This window comes from Stegodyphus dumicola, chromosome X1 (assembly GCF_044657685.1).
Source record: "Stegodyphus dumicola isolate Sdum_Otavi_A_Nest chromosome X1, ASM4465768v1".
Classification (NCBI taxonomy): Eukaryota; Metazoa; Arthropoda; class Arachnida; order Araneae; family Eresidae; genus Stegodyphus; species Stegodyphus dumicola.
The window spans coordinates 133973169-133996161 of NC_140780.1; the positions used below are offsets into that span (position 1 = coordinate 133973169).

The 22993-nt window shown below is 34.8% G+C and overlaps 1 protein-coding gene, 1 long non-coding RNA gene and 1 other non-coding gene across 10 annotated transcripts in view; 2 read left to right on the forward strand and 1 right to left on the reverse strand.

Annotated features, from left to right (window-relative positions):
• The window catches only part of LOC118185019 (poly(rC)-binding protein 3-like), a 263776-nt gene that overhangs the window by 124626 nt on the left and 116157 nt on the right, over window positions 1-22993 (forward strand). For all 8 annotated transcript variants that reach the window (XM_035354792.2, XM_085807094.1, XM_035354794.2 and 5 more), the window contains one exon: window positions 22935-22958. In XM_035354792.2, coding sequence (XP_035210683.1) covers window positions 22935-22958 — 24 coding nt within the window. The remainder of the gene's footprint in view (window positions 1-22934; window positions 22959-22993) is intronic.
• LOC146993270 (uncharacterized) overlaps window positions 1-22993 on the reverse strand; it is a 118303-nt gene that overhangs the window by 32361 nt on the left and 62949 nt on the right. The window lies entirely within an intron of this gene.
• On the forward strand, window positions 18973-19043 carry TRNAM-CAU (transfer RNA methionine (anticodon CAU)). The gene has a single exon. It is a non-coding gene; the product is annotated as a tRNA-Met (tRNA).

Below are 22993 nucleotides of genomic sequence, written 5' to 3' on the forward strand. Positions count from 1 at the left end.
GGTACCCAGAATGTAGTTTATGATTCTAGATACAGCTCATGATAAAATATGAGTTATATTTTCTTTAGAAAATTAGTTATATTCTGCTTATGTTGATATATTTCTGCAAATCTTTAGATAGAATTTCCAGTTGGTGAAAACTGTTGCACAAAATTAAAATCAAGAATCAAGGAAAAACTCAGAGAAAAAGAAAAACGATTGGTATTTTGTATTTTTTGATTCCGGACATCACAAAAAATAGTGCTGTCTGATATTCTCCTTGATCAAGAAGGCATTTGGGCAATTTGGGAACAGTAAAAATAAAAGTGAATTGTACGGAGGTAGTAACTACGTATGTCTTACAGAATGCAAAATACTATCTAAGGAATAAAAATTTAATAGTAAAATGTATAACGTCTTCGAGGTGTTTTAATCTTTAAATGCTGTTAGCAGATGTATAATATTTACTGCTATATTCAGATGATACAAACATAACAGAAATGGAACTTTTTATATTTTACATTTCGTACGATGTACCTGAAAATTTATCGATATGTTTAGACAACAACTAAAGGTTCTGGATGCATTACACTTGCATTCATTTGAAGGTATTCAAATCCGAAAGGCATAAAAAAATCGTCTACCTGGTAGAAATGAAACATTTTGCATTCTTTTTAAATTTTTTGCAATCAAATTGTAATGAGGCATACCAATAGCATAGATTAAATTTCAAATTAAATCATTTGAATCTTACTGTTCATCTAAAATTATTGAGGTCAGAGTCTAAAATCCTTTCCAGATCTGTTTCTTTGTTTCGGGGAAGCGCATTGTACTCGAGGGTTACCACAAGACTTAGCTGATTTTTTTCTGGCGTTTCTCCAACCTGGCGGTGCATCAAAATGCATTTATATCTTTCACAAATACGATGTTTTCTGAGACCAAATGGATGAATTTTTTCTCATATAATTTTCTCCATTGGGTCTCTATGGGTGGATTAACGTGACTGTGTACACAGTAAACAATGACGAGAAACCTGCCTGTACGATTATATAAGAATTTCGTCAAAAGAAAAATTTCCAGACAACTTTTAGAAACAGAACATAAAAATTAAATGTAAAAAGGAACAGTCAGATCAAACATTTCCTGACCACTGTCTTTTCCTGACCACTGTCTTTAACAATACTGATCAGAGAAAAAATTTCTAAACTTCTATCTCTGGATTTTTATGTTATACAGATGAACTTCCAGTTTATTGTAACGATATGTATACAGCAACTATTGGAATGGTGGAACTGATACTTGACGCATAACTGAACTAAATCTTCATGGTCATTAATCTATGAGGGAAAGGAAATTTTAGAGAAAATGCCATCGCGAAAGAACTAATTTTAGAAGTGCCACATAGCACCAACTTCTGAAGAGGAATACTTCTATTGTGTCATAATAAATTGATAAAGTAAGAAGGTAGTCGTTGTATGTATGAGAAAAGAATAAGCAATATACTCAGATCTGTATGTAAAACTCGAATTTCCGAAAGCAACTAGATTTATGGCAGCAGAGGATCATCTGTTATAAAGACACAAGATAGCGTTTCTTAAAGCTCCCTCTCATAGGTCACTAGTTCCTCAAAAATTGTGTAAAAAGTACTTAATAAGTGTTTGGCGTTTATATATGATCATCTTAGATGAAACTTCTATATAGGATACACTAAAACTTTATCATAAATCTGGTGGCGGAGAATCGTCATCCACCACCTTTTTTAGTTCGTGCGCCACTATAGAGACATTAGGTAATTTTTGAAAGCAGGAATGATGAAAAATGAGCAACGCCTTCGCCGAGAATTTAACCACGGACCTCTAGAATACGCGCCCAGCATGCAGACCACTACACCACGAAGGCGAGCTAAGATGGCGGAGGAAATACCTCATATGATTATCAGTAAAGCTCATAGTGACGAATGTCCAAAACTGTGATGTTGAACTGACAATGCGTCTAATATGGGGTATGGTTCCCGCTCACAGCCACGCATGTCGCGCAGCTTGACGGCATACTGGAGAGTAGTGCAATGGAGGAGACCCTGTGGCAGTTGATCTCCCTCCTGCAACAAAGCAGTTTTCAACTCCGGGATGGTTCTCGAGGGGGGGGGGAATGGCGAAATGAAATTGCTCTGCCAGGAGAGCCCCCAAACATGCTCTACAGGGTTAAAGTCAGGAGATCCGGTAAGCCAGTCCCTGCGGCGAATTCCTTACTTTAAGCGTCGACCAGCTGAGCCCTATGGGGACGAGAGTTGTCGTCCATTAACAGGAACGCAGGAGCAACTGCGCCCTTAAAATTTCGAATATAGGGCTCTAAGATCTCTCTATATCGCATAGTAGTCAGGAAGCCTTCAGAAATATGCTGCTGTCTAATATAACGCCTGCCCAAGTTATTACACTTCCACCCCGATAATAATTCTTTTCTTTGATGAGGGAGAGATGGTATTGTGTTCCAGACTCTCCCCAGACATAGGTACACCTAGAATCGGTGTCTAGGCTGAATCTCGACTGATCTGTAAAAAGCATAGTGCTCCACTAAAGTCTGGTTTGAGGCGCATGTTGTCTGCACCATGCTAAACACACTTTCTTGAGTACTGAAATGAATGGGACGCGAACAGCGGATCTTTTGGAGTACAGCCCAATCTCATGCAGCCTTCGAACAACTGTAGACAGTGGAATTAGGGCTCCAGTATAAGCATACAGTTTCCATGAGAGCTGTGAAGCTGTAGCAGTCCTGTATCACCGCGTTGAAAGTGCCATTTGTAGTTGTGGGTCTTGATCGACCTTGTCCAGGTCTTCTCGATATGGACGAACTATTCTGAAACTGTTTCCATAAACTGCAGATGTCACTGGGCTAATACTGAGGTCTGTAACCACTTACGCTTATGATTGACTTGCCTCCAATCTAGCGACAATTGTCCATCTCATCCTGTCATCCATACGTTCGTGATTACTCATTTTATATGATACCTTATATAATTTATATAAGGTCTGGCGAGAAACATGGCGAATATCAATATGGAGTACGAGCACACAAATCGTCGAAAACTCCTCGGCGCTTATATGCCCTCCACAATGACAACTCCATAAACATGCACGTGCACGCTTAAATATTCGACTCTGAATATTTGCATAATTCTTCGGCGACATAATTAGTACCTTTGATTCAATACATTTCGTAATAAAAGACATTATTTGTCTTAATTTTTCATACGAGTGTATTTCTCCTACTGCCTTCTCCCTCATTAGTTACCAAGCGGTTAAGGATGGCCGAATTCTGATAACTCGTCGTAGGTTCAAACCCAGATGAATTGGGCTGGCTGCATGGTTGGTTTTTGTGTTTTTTGTATCCTTAGTAACATCAATACGAGCCAGATTCCCTCAGAACTGCTACCACAAAGGCATCACTCCCTTTAGGCAGATAGTTCTCGTGTGCTCTGCTATGTTAAAATAACCTAACCTTCTGTTTTCTGTTCCTAAATCGTAATGATTCTAAAAACTAGTGAAATTAAATTTAAACAGCAGAGCAAAGAACGGACAAGAATAGCTTAATATACGATGTTTTCTTGAAATAACATAAAGTAGAAAAGATTACTGCAATCAAATTAGCCTTTACAAATTTATCCAATAAAATCAGAATCTTTATGCAGACGGATAACGAATCACCGATTCACTAAGCGCGAAAAAATTAGAAAGTCGCGTGGACCGCGGCTTCCAAAATTCAGCTACAAGAACATCCTCTGTTAACTGAGAAACTCCGCGTTTAATTTTGAGTTGAAACGATGATCTTTATAGAGTAACTAATAATGAAAAATGATGCAAAGTATATCCTTGTTTGATGGCAAGATAATTTCGCAGATAATTTATTGAAGGAAATTAGATCATATTTCTGCATTATATAAGAAGAAACTTCATAGCATCTCACGAAGTGCTTTCCTATCTCAGGCAACCAAACGCTGAAAGTAAAAACACTGAATCACAGGCAAGATGAAACCTTTTAGCAGAAGTAAGAAATTGTCTTCCTCTTTACCGCGCGCTTTCGTGGTGTAATTGGGAGTACATCCAGCTGGCAAACGGGAGATCGAATAACGGCGAGAGCATTGCTGATTTTTCACGCTTTCCGCTCCGAACTCCCTATGACTCTACAAAGAAACTACCTTAATCAAGTATTACGACTGTTTGGGTATATAGAAGCGAAATTCATATAAATTTGGGGAGAAACTCATTTCTAGAAGTTATTTAACTTCATTGCATGGTCTTTAATCTTGCTATCTATATAACTACCTCATGATGCGGTATACACAATGGTGATCTAAATTAGAATTGCATTTAAATATCTAATAATAAATCTGCATTTTAGTGATGAACTTATAAGGTATTTCTCCTGCCTTCTTAGCATGCCTTCGTGGTGTAGTGGTCAGCACGCTCGGCGAGTATTCGAAAGGTCCGTGGTTCGATTACCGGGAAGGGCATTCTCATTTTTCACGTCTTCCTGCTTCGAAATAACCTAATGCCTCTACAGTGGCTCCTGAACTAAAATAAAAAGTGGTGGATGATGATTTTTCACCACCAAGATTGGCGATTGGGTCCCCTAATCCCCAGTCGCTCTTTAAAAGGCGGAGTACATAAGGTGTTTCTCCCTCTTTCTTAGTATGACTTCGTCGTGTAATAGTCAGTACGCTCGGCGCTTAACGAGAAGTCCTTGGTTCGAGTCCCGGCGAGGGCACTGCTCATTTTTCATCTTTCCTGCTTCAAAAATAACCTAATGTCTCTACAAACTTCATTTGGGAGGATATAAGTATAGCACTCAATACAAGTGAGTGTTCCAAACCGGAACAAGGAAACTTCTGATATTCCTTCCAAGCAATAATTTGTGATTTTAGCCGAAATAAGCGCAATAGTGCTCCGAAAATATGATTTTGTGAATGCAAACGGAATTCGATTTCACCCTTTAAATTTCTAAGCTTTTTGTCAAAAAGCTGGAGAAAAACCACCGAAAAAAATTTCTATTTTTATTTTTATAATCTTTAATTTTAGGATTTCTTTTCTTTTCTTTTTTCTAAGAATTTCTTTTCTTTTTTTAAAGAATTTATTTTCTTTTCTTTTTTTTAAGAGTTTCTTTTCTTTTCTTTTTTTTTTAAAGAATTAAAAAAATTAAAGTATGTAGAATCATTAGTTTTTTTTTTTTTTTTTTTTTTTTTTTAAAGCAGGAGACCTGAAAAATGTGCAGCTCTCTTACCGGGGCTCGAATACGCGTCAAGTATGCTTCCAGTTAAGTTACAAAAGCATGCCCAAAGAAGGGAGAAAATGCCTTATATGCTGCCCTTTTTAAAGAGGGATTAGGGAACCCAATCGCCAAATCGTGGTGGTGACGAATTATCGTCCACCACCTTTTAGCTCGGGCTGGACTTTGGAGTCTTGGTGAGGACGTGAAAAATGTGGAATGCTCTCGCCGGGACTCGAACCGTTGACCTGTCGAATATGCTTTCAATTACACCACGAAGGCATGCGGAAAGGAGGGAGAAAATACTTTATAAATATATAATGTATATCAGTCAAGTAAAGAATGTGAGGTTCACGGACATTCTCAAAGATTTAAATCATTGCTTTCAGAGATAGCAAGGTCTTTCATCAAGGAACTTGATTATTAGGATGTAATTAAAATTCTTTATCCATAGGTTTGACTGTCATAGTGGGATATATTTGAGGAGGGTGAATATATGCCTTAGGTAACTTATATAACTTTGTTTTTTGCTTGATTGGCATGTGACCCAAAAACTTTCCCTTTAGTACAAAAGGCAAAGAGTATTTTTACTAATAGAATGTGATCGATAATAAAGGATAATTTCTGAATGTCAAACTATTTTGCCTTTCTTATAGTTATGAACTAATCAAAAGTCATTTTAAATTATTGCCAGAAATTTTCTGCACAATTAAAGCATTATATGGAGAAGATAACAGCATTTTGATGAATAAGAATTTTAAACTCGATTGAGGAATTCGAAATATATTTACCGGAAAATTAGTTCCTCTATTATTTTTTATTCAATAGGAAGAAAAGTGTGTTTACGATGTAGTATTTAAATATTAATTTGCCACCCAGATGGGAAAGTTGATAGCGACTCTGATTGCTGTACCGAAGGGCACAGGTTTGAATCGCCTAGAAGGCATGGATGATGTATAATGTCTGAGCGGCATGGAGGTACACAAAATATGCGGCAAACTGAAACTCCTGTCCAAACGTTGGAGGTAGGGGAAGAGGGGTGGGAGATCCTCAGACCTGTTCCACAGGGTGCTCTTAGTCAAAACTGGGGCAGAACTGAGCAAAGTCGAACTGTCAGCTGCATGGTGCTCAAAGCTCTGGCCAACGACGGACTCAGTCTAGTATTCCTTGCTACGATAATAATTCGTGGACTTTGTTCTGATTCAGACAAATGAGATTAGTAACAACAACGGCAGCTATTAATTTTATATGAATGACAGTATGATTCGCCGAAAATTTTAGCAACTTCAATCTTAATATCTGTAACGTATTACGTTCTGAAAGTCGTTTTAATTTTAGCTTAGGATTTATGCCATACGCTTAAAAGTGTCTTTTTACTAATGTTTCAGATACAAGTATGCCCAAATATAGAGTAATTACACACATAAGAAAATATTAATTCAGGAAATGCGAGAAAAGTTTACTTAAATATATTATTAATGTATGAATATTATTTCAACTGATCCAAACAATTACAAATTTGAGGATTAAAGCTTTCTTTACACAATTTTAATGTTTGATCTGAGAATTTTAATGTTATTTTTAGAATATTAAAATTATTTCTTTCCATAATTTTAAAGTTTATTTTCAGGAAATACTTTGAGTGAAATTCAAACGTATAAGTGGTGTTCAGTAAAAAGCATTTTCTAATTATTATTATTATAAAAAAGTTATGATAAAGATTAATGCGTACATGTCTGAAGAGGGTTTTCGTTGAAATTTAACGGGAAGATGTTAATTTCGAAAAGGAAATACGTCTGCCCTAAAATTTACATAAAGTCAAATTTTCAATCTACCCAAAGTTGATGGTTCAGATTTTGACTTAAAGATTTAAAAGTTGTCGTCATTTGATACTTTGAGTTTGAAATTTTACCTAAAATTTTTCTTTTGAAATTTTACCTAAAATAAACATTAAACTATTTAACGTTATATAATCTCAATGAGAAGTGCATTTACCTGAATATATTGTTTAATAATAAATTATTTCACCATAAATTTTATAGAAAAAGAAAGGGCATAGACAATGAAAATATTAAGAGATTCCCCATTCCAATACGGCAGGAAAAAATAAACTTCCGGAATTTATTTATATGTATATAAATTTCAGAATTTTCTCTAAATTTATAAATAAAACGACAAACTTTTCTTAGGAATATAAAAGTAAAATCTTCTTTTCCTAAATGACTCTATGTTCCGAAAATTGTTACTTTCACTGTTTCAAATACCCGTACCCTTGCAATTTACACATTCCTTGAGGATGGCCAAGCCACCTGCTGCCGTGCAATAAGATCTTTGAATACTATTAGTTCGACCTGGAGTCCTGTCCCGGCGAACAGGCTGGCCGCATGGGAGCTTTTGCGTTTTATTCTTATATATAATGTCAAAACAAGACGGTTTTCTTTAGAAAATTCTCCAGGAAATCATTCCTCCTCTTAGACAGCCCTCGTGTGCTTTGACGTAATAATCAAACTGTATAATTCATACGTCGGAAGTGACCGCAATCCATTGGTCATTTAGCTTTCTTATCATATAGAATGTTGCTCACGGTGTACAACAAGGGGGAATTGAATTACACATGCGAGTAAAGGGAAGTTTCGTTCCAGTTTTGATGTCGTCCCCGACTTCACCTTCAGGACAGATCAGAGTGTCTCTTGTCCATCTTCCTTTACCAATAACCTTTCAAAAGAACGTCTGGCTCGACAGTATTTTAAAGCCCTATGCCGCAATGGCACTACGCTCTTAGAAACATCCATGCCTTCTTCTCAAGATTCGAGGAGCCTTGGTCTAAAACTTTAGAAGCTGGCTCTTCTACCACCATGCGAACAAGACGGCAGGCTCATAAAATTGATAAAATCTTTTTGCATATCCGTTAACCAATACCAGATTTAATCAGAATCTGTAATGCAATCTAAACTGGCGTTTTTAATTAAAATAATATGTTTAAGGGAAAAAATGTCTTTAATTACTCAACTACAAGACATTTTTATTTATTTTTCATATATTATTTTATTTATTTTTTACTTAAAAAATTCCTCTTCTCACCAAGTAAATTTTGCTTTTATTTTGACATTATTACCTCCCCGATAAACTCAAAAGTTTTAAAATAAACTCAAAAGCATTCGTATAGCAAACCTCGGATGCCTGAGATTCGAAATTATGAAAATCATAACCATCTGCATAAACATTCATGAATTGAATTGTTAAATGAATTTAACTGCAGGTTACATGGAGAACAAAACTCAAACGTGAATGATATATAAAATTAAGATGTACTGTTACTTCATCCAGAATTATATTTATAAGGAAACTAATAGACTATTCAGATGCCGAAGTATCGGCTTATAAGGTATTTCTCCCGCCTTCCTAGCGTGCCTTCGTGTTGTAGTGGTTCTACACGCAGGGCCGGTATTCCAGAGGTCCGTGGTTCGATTCCCTGCGAGGGCGGTGATAATTTTTCATCTTTCCTGCTCTAAATAAAAATACCTAATGTCTCTACAGGTTGTTCATTGGATGCTGTAGGATTACTGGAGAATGTGGGCAAGCCACATCTGTTGCTAATGTCTGCCATTCGATCCTAAACATCGGTACCACATAGAAGACTCAGTCTTAAGCTTTTGATGGTGTTTCGGACGGTCTTATAGCTCAGATGATTTTCCCCTCAAGCCGGATGTTAGTGGTAGTGGCTTATTGGGATAGAACATTTCCTTATTTATAAACTACTCATTCTCTTCAGAATGCAAAGTATGATAGCATGATCCGTGTGTATATCATAGCATTTAAAAACATATTAAATTTCTTGAAATATACCAAAGAAATTAATAGGTCCTATGAGAGAGTTCCTCATGCCATCAAAAGACCGCCACTATGAACGAAACTTGCTTAACGGGATGGGTCCCTAATCTCACCTAAACATGATCTACGTCATCATTAACTTTCAGCTGTCCAAGTTAATCTATACAAGTTTGGTATAGATTAATTGTAACCAGTAATCAGTATCAGCTCTTGTAATTAATGACATGTAAATGGCATTTTTTATGCTTATACTGAGAGCTCGTACATTTACTAAGAGCTTCTTTGTAGTAACCCCTTGATATTATTGCATTTGATATGCCTAAGGTTTTTGCCCCTTCAAAGACAAAATTATTCATCTTTGTCCCGCTGTCAATGCATTCACCATCGTTGCAGCTAAGAAGGTGACATTTACTTACTTTTAACAAATGTGAAACACTTTCGAAAAATATACATGATACATTTTCGAAACATACGTAATACATTTTCGAAAAACCCAGATTCGTTTTTTCATAGCATGCATTTGATATAGATACTAAACTAAGTTAATACGCTTATAATAAAATTCCTTGTGTATAGCTGTCATCTAAAGAAATATTCTGCGAATAAAACGATACTGTTACTGTGTGTCGAAGAAATTAAGACTCAACAACCCCTTTGCTGGCTTAAAATACATCAGCCTAATCAAAAAGAGTCTACTGCACTTCAGCACAGAGATATTTGTACTTCAGACAAATACCTATGCACGGATAATCTTCTTCCTTGACAGGTGGTTTGATGTCCTTAACATATGACAAAGAGATCCATTTCTGAATGTAACTTGAATCCAATATTGTTAACAAAGTTTGGTCGTATGTTACCAAGAAGCACACTGTCTCTTGCTTTACTTCATGTTGAAAAAAGTTTCTAAAACGTACAGGCATTAAAAATATCGTCTCCTATTAACAAAGATGTTGTTAACAACTATATCAAAGACGAAGGTCAAGAATACCGCACTTCCATTCATGCGGCATTTATAAAATTCTTTGTAAATGCAGCTTTACGTGTATAGGGCAAACCCGCTGACCTTTAAAACTCATAACTGACATATTAAACAAAAGGACGTAAAACTGTAACCTTTCAATTTGGATTTCTTAGAAGCTTCATTTTTTTTCCATTGCAGCCTTGTTAATGACGTATCGTTTAGTGACGATGACATAGAAATGTTCTGAGCCCTATTTTTTTCCGGATGTAGCAGTCCAGTTTTCCTGCGTAGCGCTAAATTTTCTGTTGCAAGTATACACAGCAATAACAGCACTTTTATAGAGATGGGCTGAAATCCATTGACACTAAAGTCAATCAGAATTTCGTATTTATTTGTATTATAATCTTCACGACAAATTTCTTTATTTTTTCCTAACATTTAGGGCGCTAATAATATTAGATCTAAAAATTATTTCACTTTGAAGCTTCACAAAGATTCGCTATAAGTCGATGATGACAATCATAGCACGAATAAGCAGAAATATTGTTCCTATAGAACAAAATCCACACTTTTTCCTTTCTTAAGAAGACTTGAGCCTAACTATTTGAAGTGAACGCCTAGAAGGGTGAGTTCTACCAATTTTTAATCTTCTAGTTAGCTTTCAGTTCTTCACATATTAGGATAAAATTATACTTTGCTTTCATAACATAACATATAATTCACCCATTCAATCATTTCTTTCAAATAAATATCTTAATGACCTTTCCCTTTATTCTTAAGAGATCCATGATTTGTTTATGTTACAGCTCTATTTGCTTCGGCGGAAGTAAGTAAAAATATCAAACTGGTTTAAAGTAAATGAAGGGCTGATTCATTACGGTAAAGAATACAAGGACTCTCTGTCCTAGGAGGATTGAATTCGAGGAGAACTTCTAACAGGAACTGACTCAATACTCTCATTACATATGGGAAAAATTACTAAACACTAGGTAGCTAACCCTGTCAGGAATCCAACCTGCTAAACATTACCAGTGTTCAATGGTCTTATCTATTCGATTACTGATAGATTCTTCTATTTGAAAATTAGTGACACTATAAAATTATTTTACGAAATTATTAATGTTTTCTTCATTAATAATTTCGTAAAATAAAGAAGAATTCTTTCGTAAGAATCCTCTTAATATTTAGATAATACCATAATATCATCTCAAATCACATTCTTCTAATAAGTAATCAGTTTTTCAGTATGTGAAAGATGTATTTTTATATTTTAAGCTATTGAACAATATCATAAACAAAAAAAAAAAAAAAAAAAGGAACTGAAGGTTAACTGATGAAACACGAAAAGCACGATACAGATATACGGGATAATGGTGACATAAAACAAAAGGCGTGAAACTAACAAGAATTGTGAATTTATTTCATTGATTAATTGGGAAAGAGAGGTAGTTTGTGATTCTAGTTGCTACATTCTGCAGTTTTTGTTTTGAACGAGCTTTGTTAAGTTATTTTTTCCCTTCCACTACAATACTATAGATCTTTTAGAAGATTCAAATTTTCGAAGTGGGATATTTAAAGTTCACATCTGCGAATTTATTACAGAGAATTAAAGGGTTCCTGGAAATTACTTATGTCTTGACTGCTCCTATTCAAACAATCTGATCGTTAGATTGTCTGATCATTAGAAGGAGAGAAATTAAGATGGAAATAGATTTTTGTTACCATTTAATTTAGATTCTGGTAAGAGTGTAATTTGAGCTTTCGACGTCTTTTCAATTAACTTAATTGGGAGCGTAAAAGCATTTCGCTTTAATTTTGTGTCCCGAAAGTAGCTGCAATTATACTTCGCATATATTTCATACATATATTTTCGAAAGTACTAATATATACTTATATTTCGAAAATAGCTGCAATTTTCTGTTTTGTAGTCTGCGAGCTACTAACGTTAAATTAGCGTTTTATTTTAGTATTAGGTATCTGAGCAGTTATTTTCAATTCGTTAACATAAATTAAGGGAAGAAGAAACTTCAGCGAGAACTCATAGATCTAGCTGGGAAGAAAGAATTTAAATGGTAGTTAGAATCCTACGACGTGAAACAGACATTGCTTCAAACTGATCTATGATAATAACGATTTTTCTGATCACAAAGAGCTTAATACATATCATCTACGCGTCTATCGAAAACATTTTAATGCACAATTGTATAAAAATCTTTTATCTTTCTTTATCATTCATACTAAAGGTTTTCGTACCTATAGATATAATATGCTCATGAATTGTATGAATATTACGAATTCAGACATCTCAGCAATTTTGTAGCAGTTTCAGGCTATTTAAGTTACTGATTTCCAGTTAGATTTCTAGATATACAATATACTATTGGAAAGTAAATTTGGGAAACTTAACTGATTAGTTTTTACCTGCATTGTATTGTGACAGAAGTTAATAATATAAAAGCAGGATTTCAAAATTTCAAGAAATATTAGCTGCCATTTAGAATAGATGCCAATGTGCGATGCTTTCGTATATTCTTATTTATCTACAAGGACCATATTTTAGAACTTCACTAAGTTTATAAGAAACTAAAGGCATTTTTCCCATGTACTTTGCTGGTATAACGGTTAGCACATCAAACCCGCAACTCGAAGGTTCTAAATTCAATTCTGAGAAAAAGCGCGCTATAATTTTATAACATTTCCGCGTTGCCAAATTCTTTTCATCTTCCTAATCTCCCTTATAGAAATATCATTTCTTACATAGTTATATTATGTCTATAACGTATTTTTCTTCCTCCTTTCAGTGTGCCTTCGTAGTATAAATGGAGAGCACGTCCGATGCGTTATCGAAAGCTCCCGAGTTTGAATCTCAGGGAGGGTATTGCGGATTTCACATGTTTCCTGAGTTCGAAAATTTCTAAAGGAATCCGCAAGTCTAATTAAATATATACACTGCTCGGCATTGAAAATGCAACACCAAGAAGGAGTGGTCAGAAATTTATGCAAATTTTAGAGTAGACGCACGTCACTAAGTTATGTGAATAATGTGAAATGCGCAGCTCTCCGACGCACGTGAAGTAAGATATAAGAGAAGGAACGTGCAGAATGGGCAATATTCGTGTCGTTATTTCTGCCAGACGAATTATCGAAGAACGCTGGTTTTTGTCCCGGAGAATACGTGTAATAGGTGAAAATGCCGGGCCGCCGTCAACGAAGGCACTTCCAGCAGATAGACGAGGGGTATGGTGATGATCGGACTGAGAACGGCGGGTTGGTCCTTACGTCAAATCACAGCTGATACCGACATGGATACGAGCACCGAGCATCGGCTATGGCGAACATGGTTGGAACAAGGGAAGAAGCAGGGGTGCAGTGCAAACAGAGTGACTTCAGCACGCGTGGATCGACGCATCAGCGGACAAGTTGTGGCGGTCCCGCAAGTCACTTGTACCGCGATTCTGCAGCATATGAGAGATACCCTGGATGTTCTCGTGTCGACCAAAACCATTTCCAGTCGATTGGTTGAACGTGGCCTGCACTCACGGCGTCCGTTAAGAAGACTGCTATTGACCCCGTAGCATAGACGCCAACGTTTAGAATGGTGCCGGACTGGAGCGATGTGGATGACAAAATGGCGAAACGTCGTGTTCTCAGATGAGTCACGCTTCTGTTTATCCAGTGACAGTCGCCGCATACGTGTGTGGCGTCGACGTGGAGACAGATCGAATCCGGCTGTAACTGTGGAATGCCTCACCTCGCGACAACGGGGCATAATGGCTTGGGGCGCTATTGCCTACGATTCCAGGTCACCTCTAGTTCGTATTCAGGGCACTATGACGGCCCAATGATACTTGGATAATGTACTGCAGCCGGTGGCAATCTCCTACCTTCAGGGGCTGCCTAATGCAATTTTTCAGCAGGATAACGCCCGACCACACAGTGCTCTCATCTGCGAACATGCTCTGCAAGGTATACAGATGCTTCTCTGGCCACCGTACTCTCCTGACCTGTCACCAATCGAACATGTGTGGGATGTGATTGAACGCCGTTTGCAGACTCTGCCCCTGTCTCGTTCAGAAGACGAACTCTGGCAAATGGTTGAAAGAGAATGGAGAGCCATCTTTCAGGACACCATCCGCACTCTTATTGACTCTATGCCTAGACCTGTTTCTTCGTACATCGCTGTCCGCGGTGGTCCTACATCCTACTGAGTCGACGCCGTTCTCGCCCTGTATTCTGACTATCATTTTGAAATAAAGATCACTTATTGCTGCTTGCTGTCTCTGTCTTTTTCCAAATTTCATCACTTTCTGACCACTCCTTCTTGGTGTTGCATTTTCAATGTCGAGCAGTGTATATATATACAAGTATATATATATATATATATATACAGAGAGAGAGAGAGAGTGAAAACTTGATTACATTAGGAATAGAAATGTTGATTATCTTATCTGAGGAAAAAGATGTAGGGTAAATATTAAAGGTATAAAATTTTAAAGTGGACAAAAATTTAAACTTTTTGTATGAGAAGTGGAAATTTGTATAGAGAGAGATATCTATAAGATATCTTGCCTATCTTCTTGAGCCATTCTGTAATAATATCCTCTATGGTTTGTTATTTGCTTCATATTCTAATGGCAGAGTTTTAACAGGTTTGAAGCTTCTTGATTTTCGTGACTGTCATTTAGCTAAAGGAGTCATTTTTTTTTTTTTTTTTTTTTTTTTTTTTTTTTTTTTTTTTTTGCATACGATCAGCATTCGCTCAAAGTAAAACAGTGGGACATTCTTAACTTTAATTAGCTGGTCACCTTCGAGAGCTAGGATTCTTGCAAGCATACTTTTAAAGAAAACAGAAGTTTCGTCAACATTACAGATGTCTTTTAATTCATAGCCATCTATTTTGGTGGAGAAATTCTTTAACCAGTCTTCAACCAACTCAGCAGCAACGCCTGACGTATAATTTTCTGTTCATTACATGAAATGAGATTCCATACCACAGTTTAAATTTACGCAGCCATCCAGTTGAAAAGCAACCTTTCTTCATATTCAATCTAAGTGCTATTTCTTCTGACTTCTCGATTAACATGAGGCCATTCACTGGAAAATTGGATGCACCACACAGATTGAAAGATTTTAGCAAAATGGTTTCGACCTCAAAAACTTTCAATCTTGAACATGCAATTTCTTTGAAACGGACTGTCCACAAATTTCTGATTTTACTTCATTTTTTTTTCCTATCATAAACAACCGTTTTTACTGTTGTTACAGGAATATCCAGTTTCTTAGCTAACTCAAATTTCATCAAACCAGTATTCTCGTCAAACTCTTTTAAGATTTGAATTTTGTCTTTTAACGAGAGTGCCTTTCGATTTCATGGCATTTTGTATCAGCTAAGTCTTCTCCACATAGTTTACTTAACACAGTGTCCTGTTTAGAAGAAAAAAATCGTGCCTATTTATGCTTCCAAGTGTCGCCTCTATTTATGAATTGTACCAGACTGTGATGTCTCATGTCTTTGTTTTCTTCTCCTATCACCATTTCTGAGAAAAATACTTGAACGATGGGATTGCGAAATGCAAAACATATGCACTAAGTCAAGCAAAAATGATGTATAACTGAAGTTATGCGATGTATGAAAGAAATATTTCACTATTAAATAAATAGGACTGAATCGCGACCAAGATGAAACGACGTATAAATGCAAACGACATATAAACGAGAAAGGCATATACGGCGCTCCACTGTAATTACTAATGAGAGTTTTTTCCCCCTCTTCATCTTCTACTGTACTGTTATTCGGGTTTCGAACCCGAACAATGATTCTTTGTTAGAACACTTTTAAAACATTTGGACAGAAACATTTCGTTGTTCGTTTGTCCGTTTGTTTCGTTTTAGGACGGATGTTTTCTGTTGTTCGGATACTATTTAAATGAAAAAAACAAATAAATGAATTTTAAACCAATTAAATATAATATTTAATTCGAAGATTCACTGATGAGTTGTTCGGGTACTTTAAATATAAATTCACTTACATTAATATTGTTATTGCTGTACTAACCATATATAGGAAACAATTATTAATTATTATTTAAATTTAATTAAGTATAATCTTTGTTAATTCAAACGGCAATGAATTATTCTACACAACAGTACTTATTTACTAATGTATTCATTTCTTCTTTAAATTCACTAACAATGCTTTCCTTTAAGATTTCAAATTAAGAAACTAAATTTGTAAGAGCACATCTAATTTTTTACTGTTTCTTCTCTCCCAAATTTCTTTACGTCCTCAGTCTCTCTTAGACGAAACATCATTTCTTACATATAAAGAAAGATTCTAAATTAAACGGAATATTCATGCGAATCGTTTTTTTTTCTCTCTTCCTTCTCGCAAATACTTATTTGCTACTATTTCTTTTTCCTCTTTAAATTCACGTGCAATGATTTTCTTTAAGATTTATCATTATTTCTCTTTGTTACGTGCTTCGCCATAGACAGACACTACATGGAAAGGGAGGGATGCCTGTGGAGGACGTTTTAAGGGAAACTAAGTCGTATCCACGCTACACATGGAGAAAGCCACGAAAATGGCCATGGAGCCAGCCCGAACTCGATCCCCAGACCGAATTACCAGTGTTCAGCGGCTTTTATCGCTCAACCGCTGGTGCTACAAGATTTCACATAAGGAAACCAAATTTCTCACAAATGTAATTGTTCACGTATAAGAATTAGTGAATTCTTTAAATATTTCAAAAAATTGCAAGGTATAATGCATAAAAACCGTAGAACTTTGTCCTTGATTATCCAGTTTTGCATGTTTTAAAGTATATATATCATTCAGACCTAAGTTATAGAAAAATGATTGCTTATTTTCAATTAAATTTCAGGATGTTTAGTAGAGTTTCATCCTAACTTCATTCGTTATAAAATCAGTTTCTTGCATGACGCAAAAAATATGGAAATTTACCACTAAAATCCATGAAATTTTTAACAAGAAATAAATCTCTTGAACTGTCAAATTATGCAATATTTTTTAAAGACATGACCTGCTTTCGCAGCGAAAATATATCAGATCTACATTTTCTCAGTAATTGCTTCAATGTAAATGATGCATATTTTTATATCTGTGTGCACTGCGACACGTGAATATTTTTAGATTTGCTGTTCATTTGCTATGCGTGTTGAACAGCTATTTTTTTCTCTTGAATACCAAAATCGATACTTTAAATAGCAGCAATAACATCTAACGCTTTTATTTTCATTTCTTACTCTTTTGTAATGACTTTCATGAAGTTCTAATGCTCATATATATTTTATTACTCTCGAACATATATACTATTAAGTATGCTTTGCAAAATCTTGCTGCTCAAATACTGTTTCTGTCCATTGTTACACACTTGCTGGTTCTCTTTTAAACTGAAAGCTTGTGAAAGTAACTCCCAGGTTAAGATAATTTTATAATGCTTGTAATTGTTATGTAAAATGTTTTTATTATTATTTAAAATATTTCCATATTTGACCTTCGATATGTGTTACGTTTCATAAAAGCTATAAGAGAATATCTAAAGACTTAAAGGCAATATAATTTTCGGGATGCTCTTATCAAAGGTTTAAAAAACAGAACTTCTAATTCAGGTCTGCTGAGTCTTGCTAAGGTCATGTCTTGAAAGGAACTTTATCGTTTATAGTTTTGGGTCGGAATGAGAGTAAATTGAAATTGGTAAAAATTCTTTGACTAATCAAATAATACACTTGTTTCTGTTTTAAATTAAAAATAATTTTCTTCCACCGCTGAAAACAAATTGTCTTCGAAAGTAATACAAATCGTCTAAACTACGTAATCAAGATGTGGCCTAAGTATATAAAAGTGCCTTTGCATTTCTTAAAACTGCAATTAATTACTGCGCAACACTAAACTCTTTAACAAATGAAATTTTTTAAAACTTAGAGAAAACATGAATTCAGCTGTAACATTTTGAATAAATAATTTATATAAAATTATCATCATACCTAATGCAATACCAAACACTTTTCTTAATTACAAACTAAAGTAAAAGAACTCATTATTTCATTAACTGATTCTAAAAATTTACGAACACCCCTAAGTTTTCCTACTCCATCCGAAATTCTAAACTTCGCTCCACAATTAACTAACATTAAGATAAATACAATTTTATGCTTTTCACTGAGAAATTTATGTTTCTATACATCATACCATAGTTCAGTGGCTTGAAGTACATTTTTTATCGTAGTCGCTTCATGTTCCCTAAAAATACATGCTTTTCAAAAATGCTAAAGAAATAGATCTTGGAAGTTTTAGAAAATTTCTATAGCAGACTTAACTCTTTTATTTCAGAAACTCCACATGTGACTTTTTATAGCGTACTGCAGCCAGTTATCACTCGTTTGTATACTTTAAATAAATTAGTTTTGGCAAAACAATACTCTTTAAACTTTTCGGAAATGTTCTGTATTTTTACTGCGGGATAAATTCCCTATAAATTTAGATTACATTTCACTAAAATATTCATAAATATGTCTTAATTTCTTTCTGTTCAATTATAAGTGATATTTCGAAAATTTCAATAAAAATTGGCTAGCAAATTTAAACGCATCCCATATGTTAAATTTTTATAATCTTTTGAGTAAATTAAACCTTTGAGTAACTAGATGATCAAGCTTTTACTACTGAGTTAACAAGCTAATAACTTTAACTTCGATTTCCATCTTAAAACATAACTAGAACCTATTCTGTACATAATTTTTATGTTTAAAGAGCCCGGGAGGCTTGACTAGCAAATAATAACATGCATATGCAATGTGAAATTATGTGAATATACAATGTTCAATAATAATGGGCATAACAATATCAGAGTGTTAAAAACTAATGAAATCATTTAAATTTAAAATTTGTTTATAAGATATTTTCTTCCTCCTATCTGCATGCCTTCGTGGTGTAATGGTAGCACACTCGGCGCATATTCGAGAGGTCCAGGTTCGAGTCCCGGCGAGGGCATTGCTCTTTTCTCACGTCTCCTGCTTCAAAAATTCCAATGACTCTACATCTTGATTCGTACAAACAATTTTCTTTCAAACCGTTGCATTTGAAAAATATCAGCTTATTTATTTCGTGGTATCTACTGCAAATTTTCAATCATTCCTTGAGTTTCTAATACATATTTAGAAGTAAAATTTTATTTATAGGTTTGATTAGAGTTTTGCTAGAAGTGTATTTATGCTGCCTACCCTTAAGTTCGATGCGCGGTACTTCTAAACTCTGAGAATGCTTCTGCTTTAAGAATAAAATTTTACATATGTAATTTCATTTAATTTTTAATACAATACAATCGAGCCTAGATTATCTAGATAATTGATTTTTATACTTTAAATAATGACTGTTTCAAGTAAAGTATTTATTTTGGAGAACTATTTATAGTACATTATTTATTTTAACCAACTAGAGCTTTGCTTTCCAACATTACTTAATTTATTTCTATAACACATTTTTAAAGCAAAATCAACCAAAAAATTTGCAATACCAATAACTTCTAATATTTTTTGGTTCAGTTCTTGGCTAATTCTCTTTTCCATTTAACCATTTTTAAACAGCTTTCAGTTATTATCATTTCTTTAGATTAAAGCACAACACTCACAAGCCCCTTTTCATTAAGATCCAGAGATAGAAACAGATTCATGAAATAAACAAGCATCAAATAAGTGCGACAAGCGCAGCGTAGAACATGTCAATCAAAAAAAAAGTTATAAATCTTTTGAGAAATGCATGAACCAAATTACAAACCACTATGGGAACAATAATTAAAAAAACAACTGAAATTCATTCATCACACCAATATTTTATTTACAGACGTTTCCCGAAATCTTCCCTGGCATATGTCAAAATAGAGTTTCTTTTAGCGAGTTTGTATAACCAATCTTTTGGTTAATCTAGACTTCACTACATCTGTAGAAATTGCTAGATGTCTGGCTTCTGCTCTGAATACTCATGTAGAACAGAAGCTGTTTATCAGATCTAACTGGCTTAGAGCCATTTCGTAAAACACTATTTATATAACCAACGGTAACAATTTTTCGCATTCTAAAACGGAAATAAAATGCATATAACATTATTCAGCTACGTATTTACCTTTACAAACTTTACGTATCTTTATTGAAAATTCATCTACGTAATGTATTATTTGAACTGTGATTGATCATTTTTAGTTCTGATTTGGCCTTTGCCTGTGGTACAAATGTAGGATCATTAGACCTTTTGAAGCAGGAGACATGAAAAATGTGTAATACCCTTACCAAGGCTCAAACCTCTCGAATCCGAGTCTAGTATGCTTCCAATTACACCTCGAAGGCATGAGGAAAAGAGGTAGAAAATACTTTATACAGCAATGTAGTTATTTGTTTAGTTTCACAGGGGGCGAAGCATATCCTTTCAGGTAATAATATTTCTTTTGAGCGCATTTTACATAAAATAAGCTTCAAAATCTCCCTCGGAAACTTTTTATTTCCGTTTAAATCACATAAAGGAAATGATAAGAATTGGTATTCAAGAAAAATTGTTAAATAATACATAAGGAACTTTCATGATTTAGTATTTGGTTGAATAGAAATTTTCAGCTAACCCTTTTTAGTAGAACTTAAGTTTTAATATAAAAATTCTGTCATTGAAAATGCTTAAAGGATCACTTAGAGAGAGATTTGCTTCAAGACTCATTATTTTGGCATAAAGCACACTAAGCCACTTTGTTTTGTTATGTGACATATTTTTACCTTTAACTAACGAAAAATTAAAAAAAAACTTCTTTTAACTATTTAATAATAACTGATGTACAGATTTACTGACTGGAGCATTGTTTCTATCCACTATTTCGGTTAGGATTAAGCAAAGCTTGTTAACCGAAGTTTTACTATACAGATGTAGGAGATAATTAGATACTCTACTTGAGGTTTTTTTCATATTTCTTAATACGAAAGATCATTTGCTTCAGATCCAGTATTAAGATCAATTATTAATTATATGATGCTAATTCTTCCCGATGGCATTTTACGCTGAGGTGTAATTAACAATGGATTCTTACTTTTTAACAATTAGAGATTTGATAGCTTTCCATGTCCATCGACCGTATCTGAATTTTAGAAGCACCCATTATTTAAGCTGATTTTAAGGATCTTTTAGCCGGTTACTAAATCCTTTTATATAATTCTGCATGTTATCGTCGGATAATGAATTTCTCTGAAGTGACACACAATAAATAGTTCAAATCTAAAACACTAATATATTCTTTGCAAATTATTTACAGTGAAAGATTTATTAAAATTTCCCCAAATAATGTTAGAAAATTTCAGTGACGTAAGAGTCTAGAAATTGCAATAATGAAAAAGGCATTTCCTCTTGAAAAAACGAGAAGAAGCATAAAATTATGCGGTAATAAAATAAAAATTAGTTTCAAAATATTTATTTTTAACTCTTTGAAGTGCACAAGAGAAACACAGGTCAGGTCAGAAGCAAATTAGCTACCTTGTAAAGACATTAGGTATTTTTTCGGAAGCAGGCAAGATAAAAAAATGAGGAATTGCTTTCACCGGGAATCGAACCACGGACTGCTGGAATATCGGGCCCAGCGTGCAGAATCACTACACCACGAAGGCACGCTAGGAAGGTGGGAGAAATACCTTATATACTCTCTCTTTAAAAGGGCGACTGGGTTTTTTTTAGGGGACCCAATTGCCAAATCCTGGGTGAGGAGAATATCCAACACCCTTTTTAGTTCGGGCGCCACCGTAGAGACATTAGGTATTCTGGAAGCAGGAAAGATGAAAAATTAACAACGCCTTCGCCGGGACTCGAACCGCGGAAAGTGGGAGAAATACCTTATATACTCCCCTTTATAAAGGGCGACTAGGGTTTTCAGGGGATCCAATCGCCACATCCTAAGTGTGGAGAAACCTCATCCAACATCTTTTTAGTTCGAACGCCACTGTAGAGACATTAGGCATTTTTTGGGAAGCAGGCAAGATGAAAAATGAGCAATCACATTCGCCGGAAATCGAACCACGGACCTCTAGAATACCGGGCCCAGCGTGCAGAACCACTACACCACGAAGGCACGCTAGGAAAGAGGGAGAAATACCTTATAGCCTAATTAGATTTGTGGTTTACCTCCCCCCCCCGTATGTATCAAAAATACAACAACGTTTTCCTAAGGAAATCATCCAGGAACGCACCGTCTTTAAGCAAGTAGCCCTCGTGGTCTTTAACGTAACTACTTAGTATTCTTTGAATTATCTAAGTTTGCAGTGAACTTTTGTATTTTGTTTTAAGTCTGGGACCCATATCATATGGATAAATGTAAAGAATCATAAAGTATGATCATATGTAAAGAATCATAAAGTATGATGATCTTGATCAGATAGATCACATCTCTCAGATCAAGATCATCATACTTTTCCTTACATCAAGAGCATATGACGTAGAAATGACAAGCATGGTGATGTGTTCTAATCAACAAACCACGCAAAATGCATTAAAATAATGGTATCCTGTAGTTTAAAAGCTGGTTTTCACTGATTTTTTAATTACAGCTTATGAACAAAAACAAATAAATTTTATAAACTGCTTTGTTAAGTAACGTAAATCAAAAGTAATCTACGAATACGATCGCTTTCTGCGGTTAATCATTCTTAAATAAATTTGATTAAACTCAAAGTAAATCCCATAATCGCCTCTTGCAAAGTAAATTCCTTAATTTGTTTTTGCTTTTTACATCTCTCAGAAAGATTACTAAAACTTGATTTGTAGGTAATTCTTTGATTATTTTTGTAAACTAACGAATAAAGTGCTAAGAGTAGCTTAATGCGTCTTTCGATTAATTATTCTTTTTTTTTTCTTTCACAGGAAGTTGGAAGTATCATCGGAAAGGTAATTGTTTTTTAACTTATTTTTGAAAATGATGA